Here is a 19,560-nt window from a genome sequence, read left to right as displayed (position 1 = left end):
CAAAACCATAACAACTTTAAATTGAAATTGAATTAAATGTGATGTGTGGAAGATAACGATGTGTCCATGTGTTCTGTCATATGTTTTGATGAGTGTTGAAAGAGGAACAGTTCCACACAAGCACAGAAAGAGGACGCCTCCTCTCCTTCTTACCTGCATTGCGACAGCAGCCGCACTGATTGCACTTTAGAGTTTACTGCAGCATCACAGAGTGCTGTTAGCCCCACATTTGTCTGCCTTTTAGACGAACTCTCACAGGTACTTATGTCCTTACTCTGTCTTTTCTGTCCTTGATTCTTCAAAACACGGCAATTACATATATCTGACGTCTAAAATGCACAGCAAAACTCTCTCTAGGCTCCTGTGCCAAGATGGAACTTTGTGTCCCAAAAATCTCCCCATTTTATAAGTGCACCCACAGGTATATACAGTATATAGTCAGCATAAAGAGTCAGACTAAAGAACATCTTAACACTGAGAACACAGAGCATTTTGGTTACTTTTTTTGTTTAAAAAAAGCATGTTCAAACCTGCAGTGTATGCAGAGGCTATAAGAATGTGCAACAGTGTCTTATATCCTTTTTCCAGCACAACCAAGGCATTTCTGATTTTAAAAAATTATTAATTTTCACCAACTATATAAACACACCTGAGCAAAAAGTTCTCAAAATATTTAAAATCGGATTGAATTTGTGAAATTAAAAAAAAAAATACGCCACAGTTCTAATTTCGCTTGGCTCGTTTTTATGAACAAAAAGAAAAAAACTGTCTAATTTTGTGACTTATGCACAATTATTGCTACTTTATATCACTACTAAAATGAATCACAACTTTGACACATAAACACACTCCCCCAGGATGTCCATATAAGGAGTTGTGCATTATTTCCACAGAAAGTTACCACAGGTGCACCTACAGATCCGTGCTGCGTGAGCACTAAGCTTTTAACATATTCTGTAAGGGACAATTAACCTCTGACATTTACCACAATTCTTCTCAAAGCCTTAATTACAGCTGAACAGGGAGATGGAAATCATTTGACAGTCCTGAGTTGTAATTCCTCCACCCAATTAAGTCAAAGGTGACACAACATAGGAAGAAAACAAAGAGGCAAGATGGTGCCAGATAAACATAGATCCATACAGGATTAATTAACAGTGTTTTGGTGACAGTTTTCTCCTTAATGAGACAACAGGTCCGCCCCCTCAGTTTACAGGTACACCACATTATCCAAAGCCACAGGTGTTAATTCACAAAAAGTCTGGAAAAGTGTCAGATACAAGTCTCGTGAAAAGGTTTAAAGAAGAAAGACAAGACATCATTATTATGAGCCACACCACAGTCTCTTCTGCAACTGTGATCACAAAATATAATTTGCTGTACAGAAGGACCGTCATGTGACCGACACTCAAGCACAGTTTAGCCCACATCATCTTTGCTTCATCAGCAGGCCTCACATCATAGAGACATCTGTGACTCTCTCTTGTACTGGTTTCTCCTGCACTGCACAGCCCAGTCTGCTGTTCACCTTTCTGTTTGATGCAATGATCACCACGGGGCTTAGTGCTGCATAGAGCGAGGAGAAGAATATACGCAGGTCAGAGATCAGTGAGGTGGCCATGGTTTTCCTCACAGTCAGAGTGTACACCCAAAGCCCATTGTCTACTCCATAGAGGACCACGTACAAGGTCACAAGTGCTACTACAGCTTTAGCAGCTCGTTGCTCTGCCCCTCCACCTCCTCCACCGCTGCTGCTGCGGAGGCCTTTCACCTGCTGGCTGTGCTTGTAGAGAAAGACCAGGATGATCAGACTGGCCAGGGCCATAAGAGCCATGGGCACCACGTCTCTGCCCACCTGGGCCGCCCCATTGGCCTCTTTGGACAGCTTTGAGGGGAAGGTCACATAGCAGAATTGCACATTAATGCCATATCTTATCGTGCTGGAGTTGCTCTGTCTGCCAGAGGAGAAGAGTATAGCGCCTGAGCTCATGCAGGTGTTGATGAGCCAGAGAAGGAAGAACACAACTCCCAAATACTTGTCCACCAAGTGACGCAAGGAGGCCCAGCGTGATCCTGGAGGGGCAATGCTCAGACACTGGTAGGCACTCAGTACGAAGGTGAGCCAGATGGAGAGGGAGCGGGAGGTTCTGTAGATAAAAATGATGGCTTTACAGCTGATGTCATCAAAGATTACAGCCAGCTGGAAGGAAGCAAGGGTCTCCAGCAGACAGCGAACACCCACCACCAGCAGGTTTGCACAGGCCAGATGCAGGACGATGGCATCGGCCGCGAGGAGCCGGTTCTCCTGGTGCAGCAGTAGAAGGAATGCAAGGATGACGGCAATGTTACCTGGGACTCCGACCACAGTGAGGGACAGATAGAGCATCCCACGAACAAACTCTTCTGATGGCATTCCTGAAAAAGTTTTAAATAAATGAAATCAATTAAATTTTAGAATCAGAAAAACTCAAATGATCCTAGACAGAAATGTTGCACAACACAGTAAATTTGCAAATATAACTTATATGCATCATACAAATCTAGGTAACATGCAAATCTATTAAGTCTTTTTTGAATGTTGAATTACCTAAGATTCAAATTAAAATTAAAATTAAAGGTTTCACTCTCACCAAAGAACAGTCAAGCAGCCACAGTTTGCACTGGACCCTGTCTCTGATCGTTCTCTCCTGGAGTAGTCGAGGTCTTATACTCGCAAACAGTTAATGGCTGTTGGGTTTGTTTGGTATGGTCCATTGACTTCACTCCCCTCAGCCTCCAATTACTTGAGATCAATCCAGATGACTGCTTCTGTCCCCTCGCTGGGTTTCAGACAGACAAGATAACACAGAAAGTTGTGTTTGCGTTTCCTGACAGATGTATAGATCTAACAAGTAAGGCAGCGCAAATGGTGTTAATTAAAGGATGACGTCTACTCTCTTCGTGTTTATAACAAAAACAAAAAGATTAAAACCATATCTCATTGTCACTGTTTCTTAATGCAATGTTTTTATTGCAAGTGCTAACGTTGGATTTCCTCATTATGTCTTCCACACTTTTGTATTTTTTTATTTCTGAACTTTAAAAGCTACATCCCATTAAAAAAAAAGACCAATCGTCAGATACCAACACCACAGTGACCTCCAGTGGACAAATCTGAAACTGCACAGAGACTGCACTGCTCAGGTCTGCATGACAGATCACCTACAGTTTCATTTGTGGAGCCTGACATAGCATCCAATTTACGATCGTATAATTCACCTAAAGCAATACAGTTTTGGAAAATGTGTTTAAAGCTGCAGCATGAGGATGTTGTAAGGATAAATCTGTGTTTGGTGGAGGCTGTTTGATTTTACTGCAACATGTCCCACAGCAGGGACTTAGTAATTAATATGAAGCCCATTTCTCACAAAAAAACACAGCGAGAGATGTCCCCCACTAATATTAAGAGAGACTACTCTTACAACGCCATCAAAATGAGATTAGCTGCATGAAAAAAACTCATTATATAGCACATATGTTGGCTCTGATCCTGCATGTTTAAAGTGAAAAAAGGAACATTTGTCACTGACAAGGAGTTTGTCTCAGGGCCAGGTGAGTGATACTGTAGAACATTCAGTATATGGACTTGAAAGTACATAAAACACAACAAAATGTTATATTCTTAAATATACATTGTTTAGTTTAGTGTCATTCTGATATTTTTTTTTAACATTATGAGCACCTTCTTTCAAATTTAATGATAACACAAAGTTAATACAAGTTATATGTATGTTTGTATATGTATATGTAGGTTAGGTTCTGTGGTTGTAGTGTCCTAATTACACAGCTAAGTGCACATTCTGGCCAGAGGACTGACATCCAGGTACAGGATGGATGATGTCTGGTTGGCTCAGTACACAGTGGACAGCTTAGATAGCAAACAGGGCAGCTCTGTGAGGAGGAATCCACCACCTGCTGCAAAATGCTCAAAGGGAACACATGAAGGGTTTGGGGATGAGATCCCTACGCACAGAGACCTCCTGGAAACAGCCATCATGGGCAATGATCAAAGGACATTTTGCCATGGAATGTGTATGTGGCAGGAAATGCAAGAACTTGCATGGCATGAGGATCCATCAAGTCAAGAGGAAATTGGACTGTTAACAGGCTGTGCATTGCACAGGAGGAGTCAGGCCTTGAAGAACCCCACAGAGCCTGATACCTCTGAATTCCCAACGCTTCAAGTCTAGATCAGGGATGGTTCAGATAGATGATTTACCTTCAACTCTGTCAACAATAAAGCACCAAACTATGCATAATGATGAGGAAGCATGTGCATCTCCTCACTACTCCCTCCAGCTCTTGAATGATGCCTATTGTCATAGAAGTGATGACACGTGAAGGACGTGACATGTCATGTTTCATGACCGGATGTCCTGGAACTTTCTGTCCTTGATTGGCAGAGCACATGAAATCATTCTTGTCCATGCTATTGGCTTTTTTTTGGCACCTGTACCCTCTGTGGAAGTGTCCTCCGAGAAGGACAGGTCCTCCTGGTCTGATACTAATGAAGTAAGGTCCATTCAGTCTCAGGAATTCATCATGCTTGAGCACCTTCACATGGTAAGGTGATGGCCTGATTTTTGCAGTCTGGAGTATGATGGCGTAGAATCGTACAACCATCGTGTTGACGTAGTGAAGGAACTTCTTGTCTTTGTAGGTCTCTGTGCTTCTGTATTAGAGTGAATCAACAGTGGACAGGTCCCTCAACCAGTCCTTAATTATAAGTTTCACCTCTATTGTAGAAAACCTCATCACTTATCAATAGGGGAAGAGCCTAGAATCATCCACACAGATCGTGTCCAACTGAGAATGTAGGCGATTTTTGCAGTTGTTTTTTTCACCATTTCATTATTTTAGGAAGGTGACGATATTCCGTTTGACCGTGGCTTTCTCACTTCTCATAATTGCCGTGCTTGTGCTTTGTTATGTTCTTAGGTAGCTGCCTATGTTCTTCTCAGTGTGTTCTTGTTGGTTTGCTATTGCGAAATAACACATTTAATGAGTGTGATGTGTGGAATAGGGTTACAGCTGCCATTAAAACGATACAAGTTTGAGGAAAGCCTGCAACAACATCGGACATGATGACATCCCCTGGGCAGGACATGCTTAAACCTGCCATTTTAACTAGGGCTTGTAAACACACTTGGAAATAACATGTCTCATGACGGTTGTTTCTGAGCCTTGTTCTCAGGAGAAATCATGGTTCTCAAACATCACTCTGCTCGTACATGTTCTGATTTTGGCTCTAACTAAGACAATATCAGGTATTTTACCAAGTGAGAGCACCTCTAATGTGTGACATTATTGACATGTGTCTGGATAACTAAGGGATATATGTTCCACATGAAGAACATACATGACTAATGGCAGCCTTTCCCCTATACCCCAATTTGTGTTGTTATACGACTAATTGTCTTGCTCCTCTGTGCCCCTTTAACATGTTTCCAGGACATGGAGAAGGATCAATAGAGCATCAGCTGTACGTGTATAACCCTATTGGTGGCTCATTCAAGGCATCATCAGGCTCATTTTGGCATCAACATTTACCACACACTGTTGCATCCATAGAGGTTTGTATTATTAGTGTATATTTCCACAGGGAAGTGAGGAAGAAAGTAAAGTTTATCTCTACAGCAGTTTTTAAAAAACAAACTCAGTTGACCAAAAATGCAACACACGTATATATATGTACACTCTGGAAATAAGGGTTCCAAAAGGGTCCTCCTACGAGGGCTGAGGTTCTACCTGGAACCATTTGCTTCTGAAAACCCCTTTCTTTGGGAAAGGGTTTTTCAAGGGTTCTTGGTAAGACTAATGGTTCCAGTAAGAACCATTTTGATCTAGAGAACCCTTCAAAACCCCTCTCCTGAATAAAGGGTTTTAAAAGGGTTCCAGGTGGAACCTTTATGAAAAGGTTCTACTTAGCACTTCTATTTCTAAGAGTGTATATGTATATAAACATATATATATACATTTATGTGTTTATATATATATATATATGTGTGTGTGTGTGCGTGTGCGTGTCTGTGTGTGTGTGTGTTTAAACGATGATGATAAAAGATGTATTAGACCACCTTGAGATAACATCAATGTTTTAAACTTGTTTAAAACTAAAAATGTTATTTTATGTTATTTAGCAAATAGCGATCTGAATCCACCTTTTTATATCCAAATGTGAGCCGACTCACTGGGCTTCTTCTCTGAGTCAGAAATTAATCAAGCATAAACATTCAACCACTAAAACATGTTTTTTCTATTCAGGAATGCAAGTCTATTTATAAAACAGTAAATCTGAAAATGAATGGATAGCAAAACTAATTAAATTTTAGCTTTAAAAATATATATAATCTCAGTTTAAGAGTTTCAACATGCAGATGTATTAAACATTGAAGAAATATACTAATTATAGTGGCTGTGGTAGTGGTCTAATACATCTGTTAAACATACAGTATAGATAGAATAACATTATTCTCAATTATTCTTCACCATGACTTTTTAAAAATCCATTTCATTTTTTGACGTTTTTACATTTGTTGCAGTCCATTCCTGAGTGGGGGATCTCATTAGTAAACATTGTGTTATAATGTCTCCCTTCAGAGACCATTTTGTTTGCTAATGCGAAAATGCTTTGCTCCCTCCGTACAGTGGCAGCAGTGGTGTTGTGTACATGGAGGTCCCCGGGGCAAATGCCAGTGAGGTGTTTGGACCTGTTTGTCTGATGATGCTGCTGCTGCTGCTGCTGCTGCTGCTGCTGCTGCTGCTGCTGCTGCTGCTGCTGCTGCTGCTGCTGCTGCTGCTGCTGGGCACCGTGCACTGACAGATTGTGTCGACGTAGTCCAGCAGGTGGCCCTCGGGCAGTCCAGCTGCCAGCAGCATGCACCACCATCAGCCCTGCACCCAGAAGGAGGTGCATTTTCTCATTGTCAGGCAATGTGCATTTTATTTGCTTGTGCTAAACATACTCTCAGCTACTGGCTCCACGCATAAGCTTTCACATTAAGCACTAGGGGTGTCACAGTTCTACAAATCCTCAATTCGATCAGATATTTGACACAATGCGTACTTCCTTTTTTGTTGAGATAGTCTAAGATCATTGGATTTGTGCCCTGATAACATTCTACAGATGGGCTGTGTGTTGTCATGAGTGATAATCTTTGTTTGCAAGGTAAACACTATAGTGTCTTAATGTCAAATTGAATTTATTTACAATGTACAGTCATTAGGTGATAACAAATGATGTGTCATTGAACAATTACAACAAAACACATACCACACACACACATTATTAAGACTTTTTTTTGGTCCTGAGGCACGTTCTTCTCCCCATTGCTTTTACACAAACACACACACACACACACACACACACACACACACACACACACACTCTCTGTCTGTACCATGATGTACGACACAGCTTCCTCTCATCAATGGTGAGAACACTGTTGACATAACTGACATCAACTCACAGGGAGTGGAGTATACAACCACATCCTACAATGACATCCATATGTTACATTTTTAATGAATAGAATATAATAGAAATCACCCCCTGATTTTGATGATCTAGGTTGTGGCTTCATTTTTTATTTATTCCTGATTCGTTGATTCTATTATGCGCATACAGTACATAATAGAGTTTTTTTTTTTTTTGTTGAGGACACATAATTGACATCATGCATTCCCCGGCCTTTTACCCTAATCCTAAAACCTAGTCTTAACCCTGAAAACCCCCTTTAAATTTTTTGGGCCCAGACAAATGTCCCCTCATAGAGATACTGTATAAATACAAGTACACACACAGAGATAGAGACTGTACACTGTGGCAAAGCTGTTCCCTCGTGTTGGCTTTACACAGTTCTTACTTCTTTACCATCTGTCTTCATTGACTGTTTTTGTCTGACAGGACAAAAAAGACAGAGGGGAAACAAAAATCTGAAATGACAGAGGTGACACACAACTGTGTAGGAGCCCTGGCAGTTTGATAAAAGTGAGCAATTATATGGAGAAGAGAGAACATAAATGAACTTTTGGCTTTGTTTTGAGGAGCTTCTCCAACAGCCTGGCTCTGCCTTGACAGGTTGCAGTGACAGTATGCGGAAGGGAGGTAAAACTCTGGCTTGGCTCCCTCAAAAACCACCACTTTGAAAACCTTCATGAACGTGACTGTTTCACCTAAGAAAGTCACTGCAGGTTCTCAGTGAATCTCACGTCCTCACTGTGTGTATCCTGCACGTGATTCTCCGTGACCTCTGACTTTAGCATGGGGACTTTGCCTGATTCTCTTTTCGAAGCCTTTATTGTAGCTGAACACGCAGTTGCAGCAATAATTCTTCCACCCAATTAATGTGAAGGTGATGCAACAAACAAAAAAAAAGTAAGATGGTGCCGGATAAGCATTCATACAGACCAGTATTAAGTATATTAAGTATAACAGTGTTGTTACTATGAACCAGACCAGGGCTGGATGATTTGCTTTTGGGTGAAAATTATTTATTTTAAGGAACGTGAACATTGTGGTTTAATTGTGGATTTTTATGGGCAGTAAACAACACACACCTGGTAAACACAGAAATACTTCACTCATCTTGGGTAAACTGTTCAAATAGATTCCTATTTATTATTATTATTTCTTGTTGTACCTCAAAATTAGTTTGTGCAATGCACAGTATATTGCATTGATACATGCTGAACCTGTCACATTGAGGCTGAAGAAAGTGGTATTGCAGTATATCTGGTCATTGCTTTATTGCCCAGGCTCGAGTAAAGTTTAGTTCACATCACATTTTCTATTTTCTGTTTCTCCTGCACTGAACAACCAGTCTGCGATTCACTTTTCTGTTGGATGCAATGATCACCACGGGGCTTAGTGCTGCGTAGAGCGAGGAGAAGAATATACGCAGGTCAGAGATCAGTGAGGTGGCCATGGTTTTCCTCACAGTCAGAGTGTACACCCAAAGCCCATTGTCTACTCCATAGAGAACCACGTACAAGGTCACAAGCGCTACTACAGCTTTAGCAGCTCGTTGCTAAATCTGAGCCTCTTTACAATAACATGCTACAGCTCTAGGGTCACATTTTTTTGAATGTTGAGTAACCTCACATTCAAAATTATATCATTAAAATAAAAGGTTTCACTCTCACCAAAGAACAGTCAAGTGGACAAGGTTTGGATTGGACCATGTCTCTGATCGCTCTATCCTGAAGTAGTTGAGGTGTTTGTTTTTCTTATACTTGCAAACAGTTAATTGCTGTTGGATTTGTTTGGTATGGTCCATTGACTTCTCTTCCCCTAGCTTCCAATTACTTGACATCAATCCAGATGACTGCTTCTGTCCCCCCATTGGATTTCAGACAGGCAGGCTTCGGCAGTTGTGTTAGCGTTTGCCGACAGATGCATAGATCAATCATAAAAGTCACCTCCCGTCGTCCTCCACTGGATAAGCTGAAAGAAAGCTTGAGAGTATCTACATGAATAAACTCATCAAATGTATATTTTGATAAGCACATTACATAAGCAGTATGTTGTTCTGCATGTTGTAATTTGAAAAAAGTACCTTTTCTGTGACAAGAACGTTGTCTCAGAGCCTGGTATTTTTTTATGGTCTACCACTTCATCCTCCACATGAGGGTTGCAGGGCCACTGGATCCAATCCCATCTATCAAAGTGCAAAAGTCAGGGCGCACCCTGGACAGGTCGCCAGTCTATCTCAGAGACTATCTTCAACTTTTTCTTGATCCAGACCGAGGGTCGAAGGATGTACAATTGTAAATACTAGTTCAGTGCGTTTTGTGTGTGTTTGTAGTAATTGTTGGTTTGGTGTGTTTGACTGCTCATTTTTATTTGTGTATGGTAGAAAGCAAATAATGATACTGGCATAATGACGAACAATAAATATGGAAACTTGAACTGCATGGTTGCATAACAGCTGATTGATTGACACTGGGATGCAGAGCTAGAGTTCAGGAGGGTGACAGCTGCAGGAAAGAAGCTTCCTCTGAACCTGCTGCTTCGAGTGCGGAGAGACCTGTAACGCCTCCTGGAGGGGAGCGGGGTGAACAGTCTGTGGTTGGGGGGCACTGCGTTCATCATCTGCCTCAGCTTGACTGTTCCTCGTCTCACTCACAGTGCTGTGTGAGTGTGAGGGGGAGTGGCTACAGTAGAGCAGCGAAAGCCAATGTGTGCTTCTTTTACCGATATATATTTAAAGGTACAATATGTAGTATTTATGGGTTTATATAACCCTAAATCCACTTTTTTATACATATTATGCGCTCCTTTATTGTCTAGTCGCTGTATAATAGTTTTTGTTTCATTTTCGTAGTGTTTCAAAAAGTCATGTTAAATAACATGACCGCGGTTGCATAGCCACTGTTAGCAGCGAGACGCCATGTCTGCTACGGCCGCGGTAGCTCGCCCTCTCCCTCGCCTCACGAACCTCATCTGCTGACACGGAGAAAGACGACGAGGACGACATTTGACCAGCTGCGGATACCGTAGTGCTCAGGGAAGGGAGGGGGTGAGCAGAGCAGCAGGTCTTTGTTGTAAATTTCAGCCTCTCCTCTAGATGGCACTATAAACTACTTATTTCCCCTTTAACGGTATCCTTTGCATTACTTATCGAAAAACGTCAAACTGCACTTACTCGTGCCCGTAGCAAGGCACCTGTCAAGTTTGAAATCAATCGGACCATCGGTTAGAGAGATACGCAGTAGTGTCATAAGTAAATCTTAATGTCTCTCACTTTAAAATGAACATAATGTAGATGTTAAGACAAGAAGAAAATCACATAGTAAGTCTTACTACTTAATTATTAAATCACATTTTTGCTATGGGACAGATTAACTGGCGCAGTGAGAAGAGATGATGTTGACCTCTTTAGCGGGCAAGTTTTTCTTAATACAAGTTATCCTTATTATTGATTATCCTCATAATTATTACGTTCAGCAAACAGGATTTAATAGACATACTATGGCCAAATCAAAGGAATTTTACAGAAAATAATTAGCCAATATTATTTTCAAATGCAGCATGGATCCTTCTTATTTGGACAGAATAAGTATGATCCATTAAATGCATAACTGGTAGTTTGAGCGCGACTTATGAACTTCCACTATGGAAGAGTTCTAGTAATTGAATCAGTTACTGTAAAATAAGTAATTAGCTATTGGTTAAACGTCTGCTGTTTTAAAAACATGCAGCCTAGTGTACTTGATGACACTAGAACGTGTTTGATCTTGCCATTTAATTGGCTCTCTGAACATGTAAACACATTAGAATCACACCAAGAAATAACATAATATCTTGTGATGTTGTTTCTGAGCTGTATTCTCAGGAGAAAACGTGATTCTCAAACATCAACTCTGTCTGAACGCAACCAAAATTAGAAAATAGCTGGGGCAATTAACATGTAACACATTTGCCTTTTACTTTTTCTTGGTCGCTGGTGTTGTTTTCACAAAATTCTTTTCAAGCATATGTCGGCACAGAGACTGAACAACATGCTTGAATAATGGCGACTTGTCCCTATAACCCCAATTAGTGCAGACATGTATTGTTATACGGCTAATTGGCTCGCTCCTCTGTACCTTTAATATGCTCCCAGGACATGATGAAGCACCAGCTGTACATGTAAAAACCCTCTTGATGGCTCATTTAAAGTATCATCAGGCTCATTTTGCATCACGTTAACTGCACATTGTTGCCTCCATAGGGGGGTTGTGTAACTTTTTCTTAGGATTGATTTGTGGAGTAGAGACTAGAGTTTGACCAGAGGTGCAAAAGATTTAACTTTAGAATTAATTTCTATTACCTAACATTACTTTTTATGACAATGAACAGTTAAAAGAAATCAAGCACAGGAGGGACCACCTGCATGGAATTATTAATTGAATCTAATATCAATCATCACGGGGCTCCACAGGGGTGGTAACATCCTCTGTCCCTTAGACCCTCGACCAGGGTAAGGAAAAACTATAAGGGAAAAACCCTTATAACAGCAACATGAATAGGAATTTACTAATTCAAAGGAAAATTGAGTGAAAATACTGAGATATAAGGCCTGTAAATGTTCACCGGTTGAACCTGGATACTTCCGTATAAAATGTCATATATTGCTATATATACATATATATATATATGTATATTAACTCCTATACCAGGTCAGATAAAAGAAAAATGACACATCATTTAAAAAAGATGGCTCTGTTTAATTCAATTTAAGTATTTATTAACAAATATATTACATATTGTACAACAATTTAAAACTTCATTACTAAACTTAAAATTAAAGACATATTGACTTATTTAAATTTAATGACTTTTCATGACCCATCTGCAGTTTCATCACTTTAGGAATTAAAAACCACAAAGTGAAGCAGTCTCTGGCTAGTGTTGACATGTAAGTGATGAAATGATCTATAATTTAAAGTGCAGGCGTATATTCTTCCTTGAATGTGTCTCAACAACAGAAGAAAAATGACACCTCTAGCATAATGGTACAAAAGAACCTTTATGTTCAATGTGATCCCTGATGCTTCCTTCACAACTGTGTTATTGTTGTTCATGAAGGGTTAAAGAATTGAAAACAGATTCCCAATGTTGGGTAAGTTACTAAACGACATAGAAAAACAGGCAGCGATTGATGGTTCAGACTCAGATTTTGACAATTTTGTGTAATTGAGAAATTACAAATCGTTTCTGCAGGCGAAGGAAAGGGTGGTGTTCTATTCACTCAGTAGAGCAATGGTGTAGACTGGAAGACAACAGCCGAGTGAACGCTATTTGAACTTTCATATTTCCACACAGCTTGTACATTTAAAAAAAAATCACCTTGTGACACAAAGGAGTTTAGGTGACACAGGTGACAAACGTATATTTATCAGCTGCTGTGTTTCTGTTTCAGTCACATACGTTAAGACTTAAGTGTATAGGAGAAACGTGTGAGCAGAAGATGAGTCTTGATTTGAAAGTAAAGCAATGGTTCTCTTGGTTTGGTCTCTGCATTTTCTGTGTTCACTGGGCTTAAAAGACTCCAGAGAGATGGAAAATAAGTGAAAACAGGTCCTGTCTTGTGCAGGGAGAGTCCTGCATAGCACACCCTTCTCACACACACACACACACATGAAGAGACATGATGGGCATATACTACAGAACCGATCAACCTGTTAGTAGTTAAAAATGTTTCAGAAATGTTTATTGTGGGAGCAACCACTGGTGTGAAGACATTTTTTCCTCAGTTGAATTTGAATATGTCTCAATTGTAAGGATGGGGGGAATAAAATGTGATATGTTGCTCTGTGACAAAGGATTTGTCCTTGAACATCCTTTTCTGCATCTGAGTAATTAGGTAACAACAATGTATTTAGCATCGTTTCTCCTTTAAGAATGTAGTTTCCTCATTAAGCTTTGACATTAGTGAGGGGACATTGCCACGGTTCTTTTCAAAGCCTTTAATTATAGCCCAACAGGCAGCTGGAAATCATTTGACAGCTGCATTGAATCCTGAGTCACCCACTTCTTCCACCCACTTAATATGGAGGTAACACAACATAGGAACAAAACAAAGCAAGATGGTGCCAGACAAGCGTAGATTCATAGACAAAGACAAGTTTGCCTCAAAGTATTGTGAATGAAATGTTTAAATAAACATCTTTTTTTTTTTTTTTTAAAGCATCATTGTTATGAGCCACATTACAGATGAAAGAAGAGTCTCTCCTACAAGACTCAAGTAAACTGTAGCCCACATCATCTTTTCTTCCCCTGTCAGTCATCAGCAGGCTTCACATCACAGACGTGACTCTCTCTTTAACGTGTTTCTCCTGCACTGAACACCTCAGTCTGCTGTTCACCTTTCTGTTCGATGCAATGATGACCACAGGGCTTAGTGCTGCATAGAGCGAGGAGAAGAATATACGCAGGTCAGAGATCAGTGAGGTGGCCATGGTTTTCCTCACAGTCAGAGTGTACACCCAAAGCCCATTGTCTACCCCATAGAGGACCACGTACAAGGTCACAAGCGCTACTACAGCTTTAGCAGCTCGTTGCTCTGCCCCTCCACCTCCTCCACCTCCTCCACTGCTGCTGCGGAGGCCTTTCACCTGCTGGCTGTGCTTGTAGAGAAAGACCAGGATGATCAGACTGGCCAGGGCCATAAGAGCCATGGGCACCACGTCTCTGCCCACCTGGGCCGCCCCATTGGCCTCCTTGGCCAGCTTTGAGGGGAAGTTCACGTAGCAGAATTGCACATTAATGCCAAAGTTTAATGAGGTGGAGTTATTCATTCTGCCAGAGAGGAGTACAGGTGCTGAGCTCATGCAGGTGTTGATGAGCCAGAGGAAGAAGAACACAACCCCCAGATACTTGCCCATCAAGTGACGCATGGAGGCCCAGCGTGATCCTGGAGGGGCAATGCTCAGACACTGGTAGGCACTCAGGACAAAGGTGAGCCAAATAGAGAGGGAGCGGGAGGTCCTGTAGACAAAAATCACCGATTTGCAGCTGATGTCGTCAAAGATATCGGCCACGTGGAAGGAGGCAAGGGTTTCCAGCAGACAGCGAATAGCCACCACCAGCATGTTTGAACAGGCCAGATGCAGGACGATGGCATCGGCCGGGAGGAGCCGTTTCTCCTGGTACAGCATCAGGAGGAATGCCAGGATGACAGCAGTGTTACCTGGGACTCCGACCACAGTGAGGGACAGATAGAGCATCCCACGAACAAACTTATGTGATAGCATTGCTGCAGGGAGAGAAAACAGATTTAACTCAAATCAATCAATAAGAACACCTACATTTCAGAATCAGAAAAACTGCTATTGTACACCTCTTAACACTAACATACTACATCTCCAGGGTCACATCTTCTTGATGCCTTTATGTCGAATCAACGAAATAAAAGGTTTCGCTCTCACCTAAGATCAGTCAAGCAGGCCAGGTTTGGAGTGGATCCCGTCTCTGATCGCTCTCTCCTGAAGTAGTCGAGATGTTTGTTTTCTTACTTTCAATCAAGTAGCAGATTTATTTGGTATGGTCCATTGACTTCACTTCCCTCAGCCGCTAATTAATTGAGATCAATCCAGTTGACTGCTTCTGTGCCCTCACTGGGTTTCATATAGAAAAAAACAAGGTTAAAGTGGCACTTCTTGTACTTACTAAGAGGTTTATTTCAATAACAACACACTCATGATGCAAATGTTTACTTGGCCCGCTCAACTTTTCTTGCTCAAAAATTAAAGCTATGGGCCACATGGCAACTGTGGTCATATTGGTGATAGAAGCACTTGTAGCTGTCACTCCCTAACTGGGAGAACGACTCCAACAGATTCCAGGAACAACATCTGAGATCTCCGTCCAGAACAGCGCAGTCCTAGAACGGCACACTTTCAGCTTTAATTTGAGGTTATTTACATCCAAATCAGGTGAACGGTGTAGGAATTACCATACTTTCTATATGTGCCTCCCACTTTTTAGGGGACCAAAAGTAATGGGACAATTGACTAAAAAGCTATTTCAAGGACAGGTGTGGACTATTCCCTCATTATTTCATCTTCAATTAAGCAGGTAAAATTTCTGGAGTTGATTCCATTAGTGGCATTTGAATTTGGAATCTGTTGCTGTTAAATTTCTATATGAGACCCAAGGAGCTGTCACTGTCAGTGAAGCAAGCCATCATTAGGCTGAAAAATCAAAACCAACCCATCAGAGAAATAGCAAAAACATTAGGTGTGACCAAATCAACTGTTTGGAACATTCTTCAAAAGAAAGAATGCACCGGTGAGCTCAGCAACACCAAAAGACCTGGAAGTCCACTGAAAACCTCTGTGGTGGACGACAGAAGAATTATTTCCCTGGTGAAGAAAAAGCCCTTCACAACAGTTGGCCAGATCAAAAACACTCTCCAGGGAGGTAGGTGTATGTGTTTCAAAGTCAACAATCAAAAGAAGACTTCACCAGAGTGAATACAGAGGGTTCACCACAAGATGGAAACCATTGGTGAGCCTCAAAAACTGGGAGACAAGATTAGAATTAGCCAAACAACACCTAAAAAAAGTGGAATGTTATGCAATGGCCAAGTCAATCACCTGACCTGAATCTGATTGAGCATGCATTTCACTTGCTGGAGACCAAACTGAAGGGGAAATTCCCCAGCGTCTGGTGATGTCTATGCCTTCCCGACTTCAGGCTGTAATCGACTATTAGTATTAAACAATGAAAGTTTGATTTATGATTGCTTAGTTTGTCCCATTACTTTTGGTCCCCTAAAAAGTGGGAGGCACATATAGAAAGTGTTGTAATTCCTACAACGTTCACCTGAGGATGTAAATGCCCTCAAAGCTGGAAGTGTGCAGTTAAAGCACATCTTGTTTGTTTCATTTCAAATCCATTGTAGTGGTGTATAGAGCCAAATAAAGCTAAAGAAAATTGTGTCGATGTCCCAATATTTACGGACCTAACTGTATATATACGTAAATATATTACACGTATATGTATATATATGTTTATTCTTGTAAATGCAGTGTTGCTAACCAGTTTATTTACAAAAATACTCAAACAGCTTCAATATCTAACGCACTTGGAAAAGCAGTTTGTGTTGCCGCGCTCTCGCACACTTGAATGGATGCCGCGTGATCTGATTGGTTGTGCTGTCGTTAGCGATCTGATTGGTTGTCGTTGAAGGTGGCGCTTGTGCAGCCTGGAAGTCGACGGCTGAAGGCAGATTCGCCCTGTAGCTATCGTATCACTTACAGTAAAATAACAAATTAAATTAGGGTAATGGGGGGGAAACAATTAACATCTACCATTAAAACAAAAGGCGGAAGCAAACAAAATAATAATAATAATGTCAGGGGAGAAAAACCTGCTTTTAAAAACATGCAGCATATTGTACATAATGACATCCCCTGAGTGGGACATGCTTAAACCTGCCATTTAATTGGGTCTCCGAACATGTAAACATGTTAAAAACACACAGGGAAATACACTTTCAAGCCTTACTCACAGGAGAATACACACTCTTTTATTCAAACACTACTTTACGCATACACAATCTGAATTTGGCAACTGAGAAATTCAATTTATCATCATAGGTGAAATGTTCTTTTTCTGTAACTGTTCTTTGTTACAATATTCTTTTCATGCACACGTCAGTGCAGAGAGTAAAGAGCGTGGATGAATAATGGAGTGTACAGACGTGTATTGTTATACGACTAATTGTCTTGCTCCTCTGTGCCTTTTAACATGCTCCCAGGACATGGAGCAGTACAACGACGCACCAGCTGCACATGGAGAACCCTCTTGACGGCTCATTCAAGGCATCATCAGGCTTGTTTTGCATCAATATTAACTACACACTGTTGTACAAGTTCTTTCTTTGATTTAAATCCACAGGGAAATTAACATTAGACTGATTGTGAAGATTTACGTGTAGACCCTCTGTCAAAGTGAACAACTGACAGGTGGAAATTAACAACTGGGAAAACATTCAAGTTTTGATATTAAATCTGTTATATTACAAAGAGTTGGTTAATAACTTTTTTTAACCAAATTACACATTAAACTAATCTTGATTTATAGGTTGAAGCACTTTAACATTTATTTTACAAAAAGTGGACGTTCTGCAGACTTACGATGTCACACAAAATGCTCTTTATTTTCCAGCTTTGTTGTTCCTCGACATTGGCTAAGTAAATTCGGATAAGGTCACATTTTAAAAACTGGTGTCTCTTGTTGTCATCAGTTCTCCAGTATGCGCTGGTTATTAAAATATACCTTAATAATAATAATAATATATGTTTTCAAATCAACATCTCAAAAGCATTTTTGAGAATGTTTTTTTGCACATGCAGACCAAGGACTGCAGTGCACAAAATGTCAAAAATTAGGGTCCAACTGTATCTTTTAATCATCAGTGTAAACAACAGGAATTCTTATCGTGAAATAGGTTTCAGTGCACATACTGCATATGCATGAGACCAAATACATTTGTGTATCCGTCTTGTTGTATTCCCCCTCCGATGCGTGCCTTCCGAGACCATCTCATATTTATTAATATGATTTGATAAACAAAGCTGAACACTGCATTGTTCCCCAATGATCTCGAGGGGCATTGAAGACTATAAATTGTGATTCCACAGGTTAATTCACATTTTTACTTCAGGTGAGCAACATTTTCACTGAGCACTAACAGATGTCACATGTATAATTGATGTTATATCGTCATTTCTGTGAATCGTAACTTTTGAGTTGATTCTCTGTCTGCTTTGTAAATCGTGACCTGTGCAGGCTGAGGTGTCATGGATCTGTGTGTGACCATCAAAGGGGTCTCCTTCCTCTTGCAAACAGGTATGGGCATCTTGGGGAACAGCGTGGTGCTGCTGGCATACGGCAGCATCATTTACACCGGACCCAAGCTCCTTCCTGTGGACATGATCCTGTGCCACCTGGCCTTTGCCAACCTGATGCTGCTTCTAACCCGCTGCGTCCCTCAGACCATGACTGTGTTTGGGCTGAAGGAGCTGCTGAATGATCCAGGCTGTAAGGTTGTGATCTATGCCTACCGCATCGGCCGTGCCCTGTCAGTCTGCATCACCTGCATGCTCAGTGTGTTCCAGGCTATGACCATCGCCCCAGCTGGACCACGCTTGTCCAGGCTGAAACCTGCACTTCCATCCCTGGTTCTCCCCACCTTTGCAGGGCTGTGGCTCCTCAACATGACCATATGCATTGCAGCCCCTTTGTTCTCCATGGCTCCACGTAATGGCACTGTCCCTGCCTTCACCCTCAACCTGGGCTTCTGTCATGTGGACTTCAGAGACAGCCTGTCCTACGTGATCAATGGGGTTGCTATCACTTGGAGGGATTTTGCCTTTGTTGCCCTGATGTTGGGCTCCAGCGGTTACATCCTGGTGCTTCTCTATCGCCACAGCCGCCAGGTGAGAGGGATCCGTAGATCTCAGGGTGGTGGCGCAGAGACCAGGGCTGCCAAAACGGTGATAACCCTGGTGATTCTCTATGTGGTCTTCTTTGGGATTGATAATGTGATCTGGATGTACATGCTGACGGTGGCTAAGGTGTCACCAGTGGTGGCTGACATGCGGGTGTTCTTTTCCTCCTGCTACGCTTCGCTCAGTCCCTACTTTATCATTTCTTCCAACAAGAAGGTCAAGGCGAAGATCATATGTGCGTCTGAGCAAGACCAACCATCAACTGACACTCAGGAGTCGAATGACAAATGACTCCTTTTCTCTTTCTTGACAGGCTGACGCATGCATGACAGCAGCGTTGTACTCTCAGACATAATAATTCTGGTGCACAGATGACTGTTATTTAGCTGTGCAGTCGACTCTTTAGAGAGAAGTACTAGAGAGACATTTGTGCAGTGGTGTGACTGGGGTTTTTATGTGTATATTTTCCTCAGGAATAAAAGAAACAGGTGATTATAGTCATGTTATGTGCCAGTAGAAAAACACGTCATTCTAATCATAATCACTTGAGCTGAAATTATAAATCGGTTATTTAAT

The 19,560-nt window shown here is 41.2% G+C and overlaps 3 protein-coding genes across 3 annotated transcripts; 1 reads left to right on the top strand and 2 right to left on the bottom strand.

The window, feature by feature from the left end:
- Nucleotides 1-1,453: 1,453 nt before the first annotated feature.
- Nucleotides 1,454-2,413, bottom strand: LOC310929801 (olfactory receptor class A-like protein 1; the record flags this gene model as incomplete). The annotated part of the gene is made up of 1 exon (XM_083892648.1): nt 1,454-2,413. One exon carries the CDS (start codon nt 2,411-2,413, stop codon nt 1,454-1,456), a length of 960 nt encoding a protein of 319 aa, XP_083748774.1.
- Nucleotides 2,414-13,821: 11,408 nt separating this feature from the next.
- On the bottom strand, nt 13,822-14,778 carry LOC310929800 (olfactory receptor class A-like protein 1; the record flags this gene model as incomplete). Its single annotated transcript, XM_083892647.1, has 1 exon — nt 13,822-14,778. The coding sequence occupies one exon, from the start codon at nt 14,776-14,778 to the stop codon at nt 13,822-13,824; it is 957 nt and encodes a 318-aa protein (XP_083748773.1).
- Nucleotides 14,779-18,333: 3,555 nt separating this feature from the next.
- On the top strand, nt 18,334-19,275 carry ora1 (olfactory receptor class A related 1; the record flags this gene model as incomplete). The annotated part of the gene is made up of 1 exon (XM_083892270.1): nt 18,334-19,275. One exon carries the CDS (start codon nt 18,334-18,336, stop codon nt 19,273-19,275), a length of 942 nt encoding a protein of 313 aa, XP_083748396.1.
- Nucleotides 19,276-19,560: the final 285 nt, after the last annotated feature.

The sequence above is a fragment of the Microchirus variegatus genome (genome assembly GCF_963457635.1).
Source record: "Microchirus variegatus genome assembly, chromosome: 7".
Lineage (NCBI taxonomy): Eukaryota > Metazoa > Chordata > Actinopteri > Pleuronectiformes > Soleidae > Microchirus > Microchirus variegatus.
This window is presented reverse-complemented; position numbering and strand designations above follow the sequence as displayed.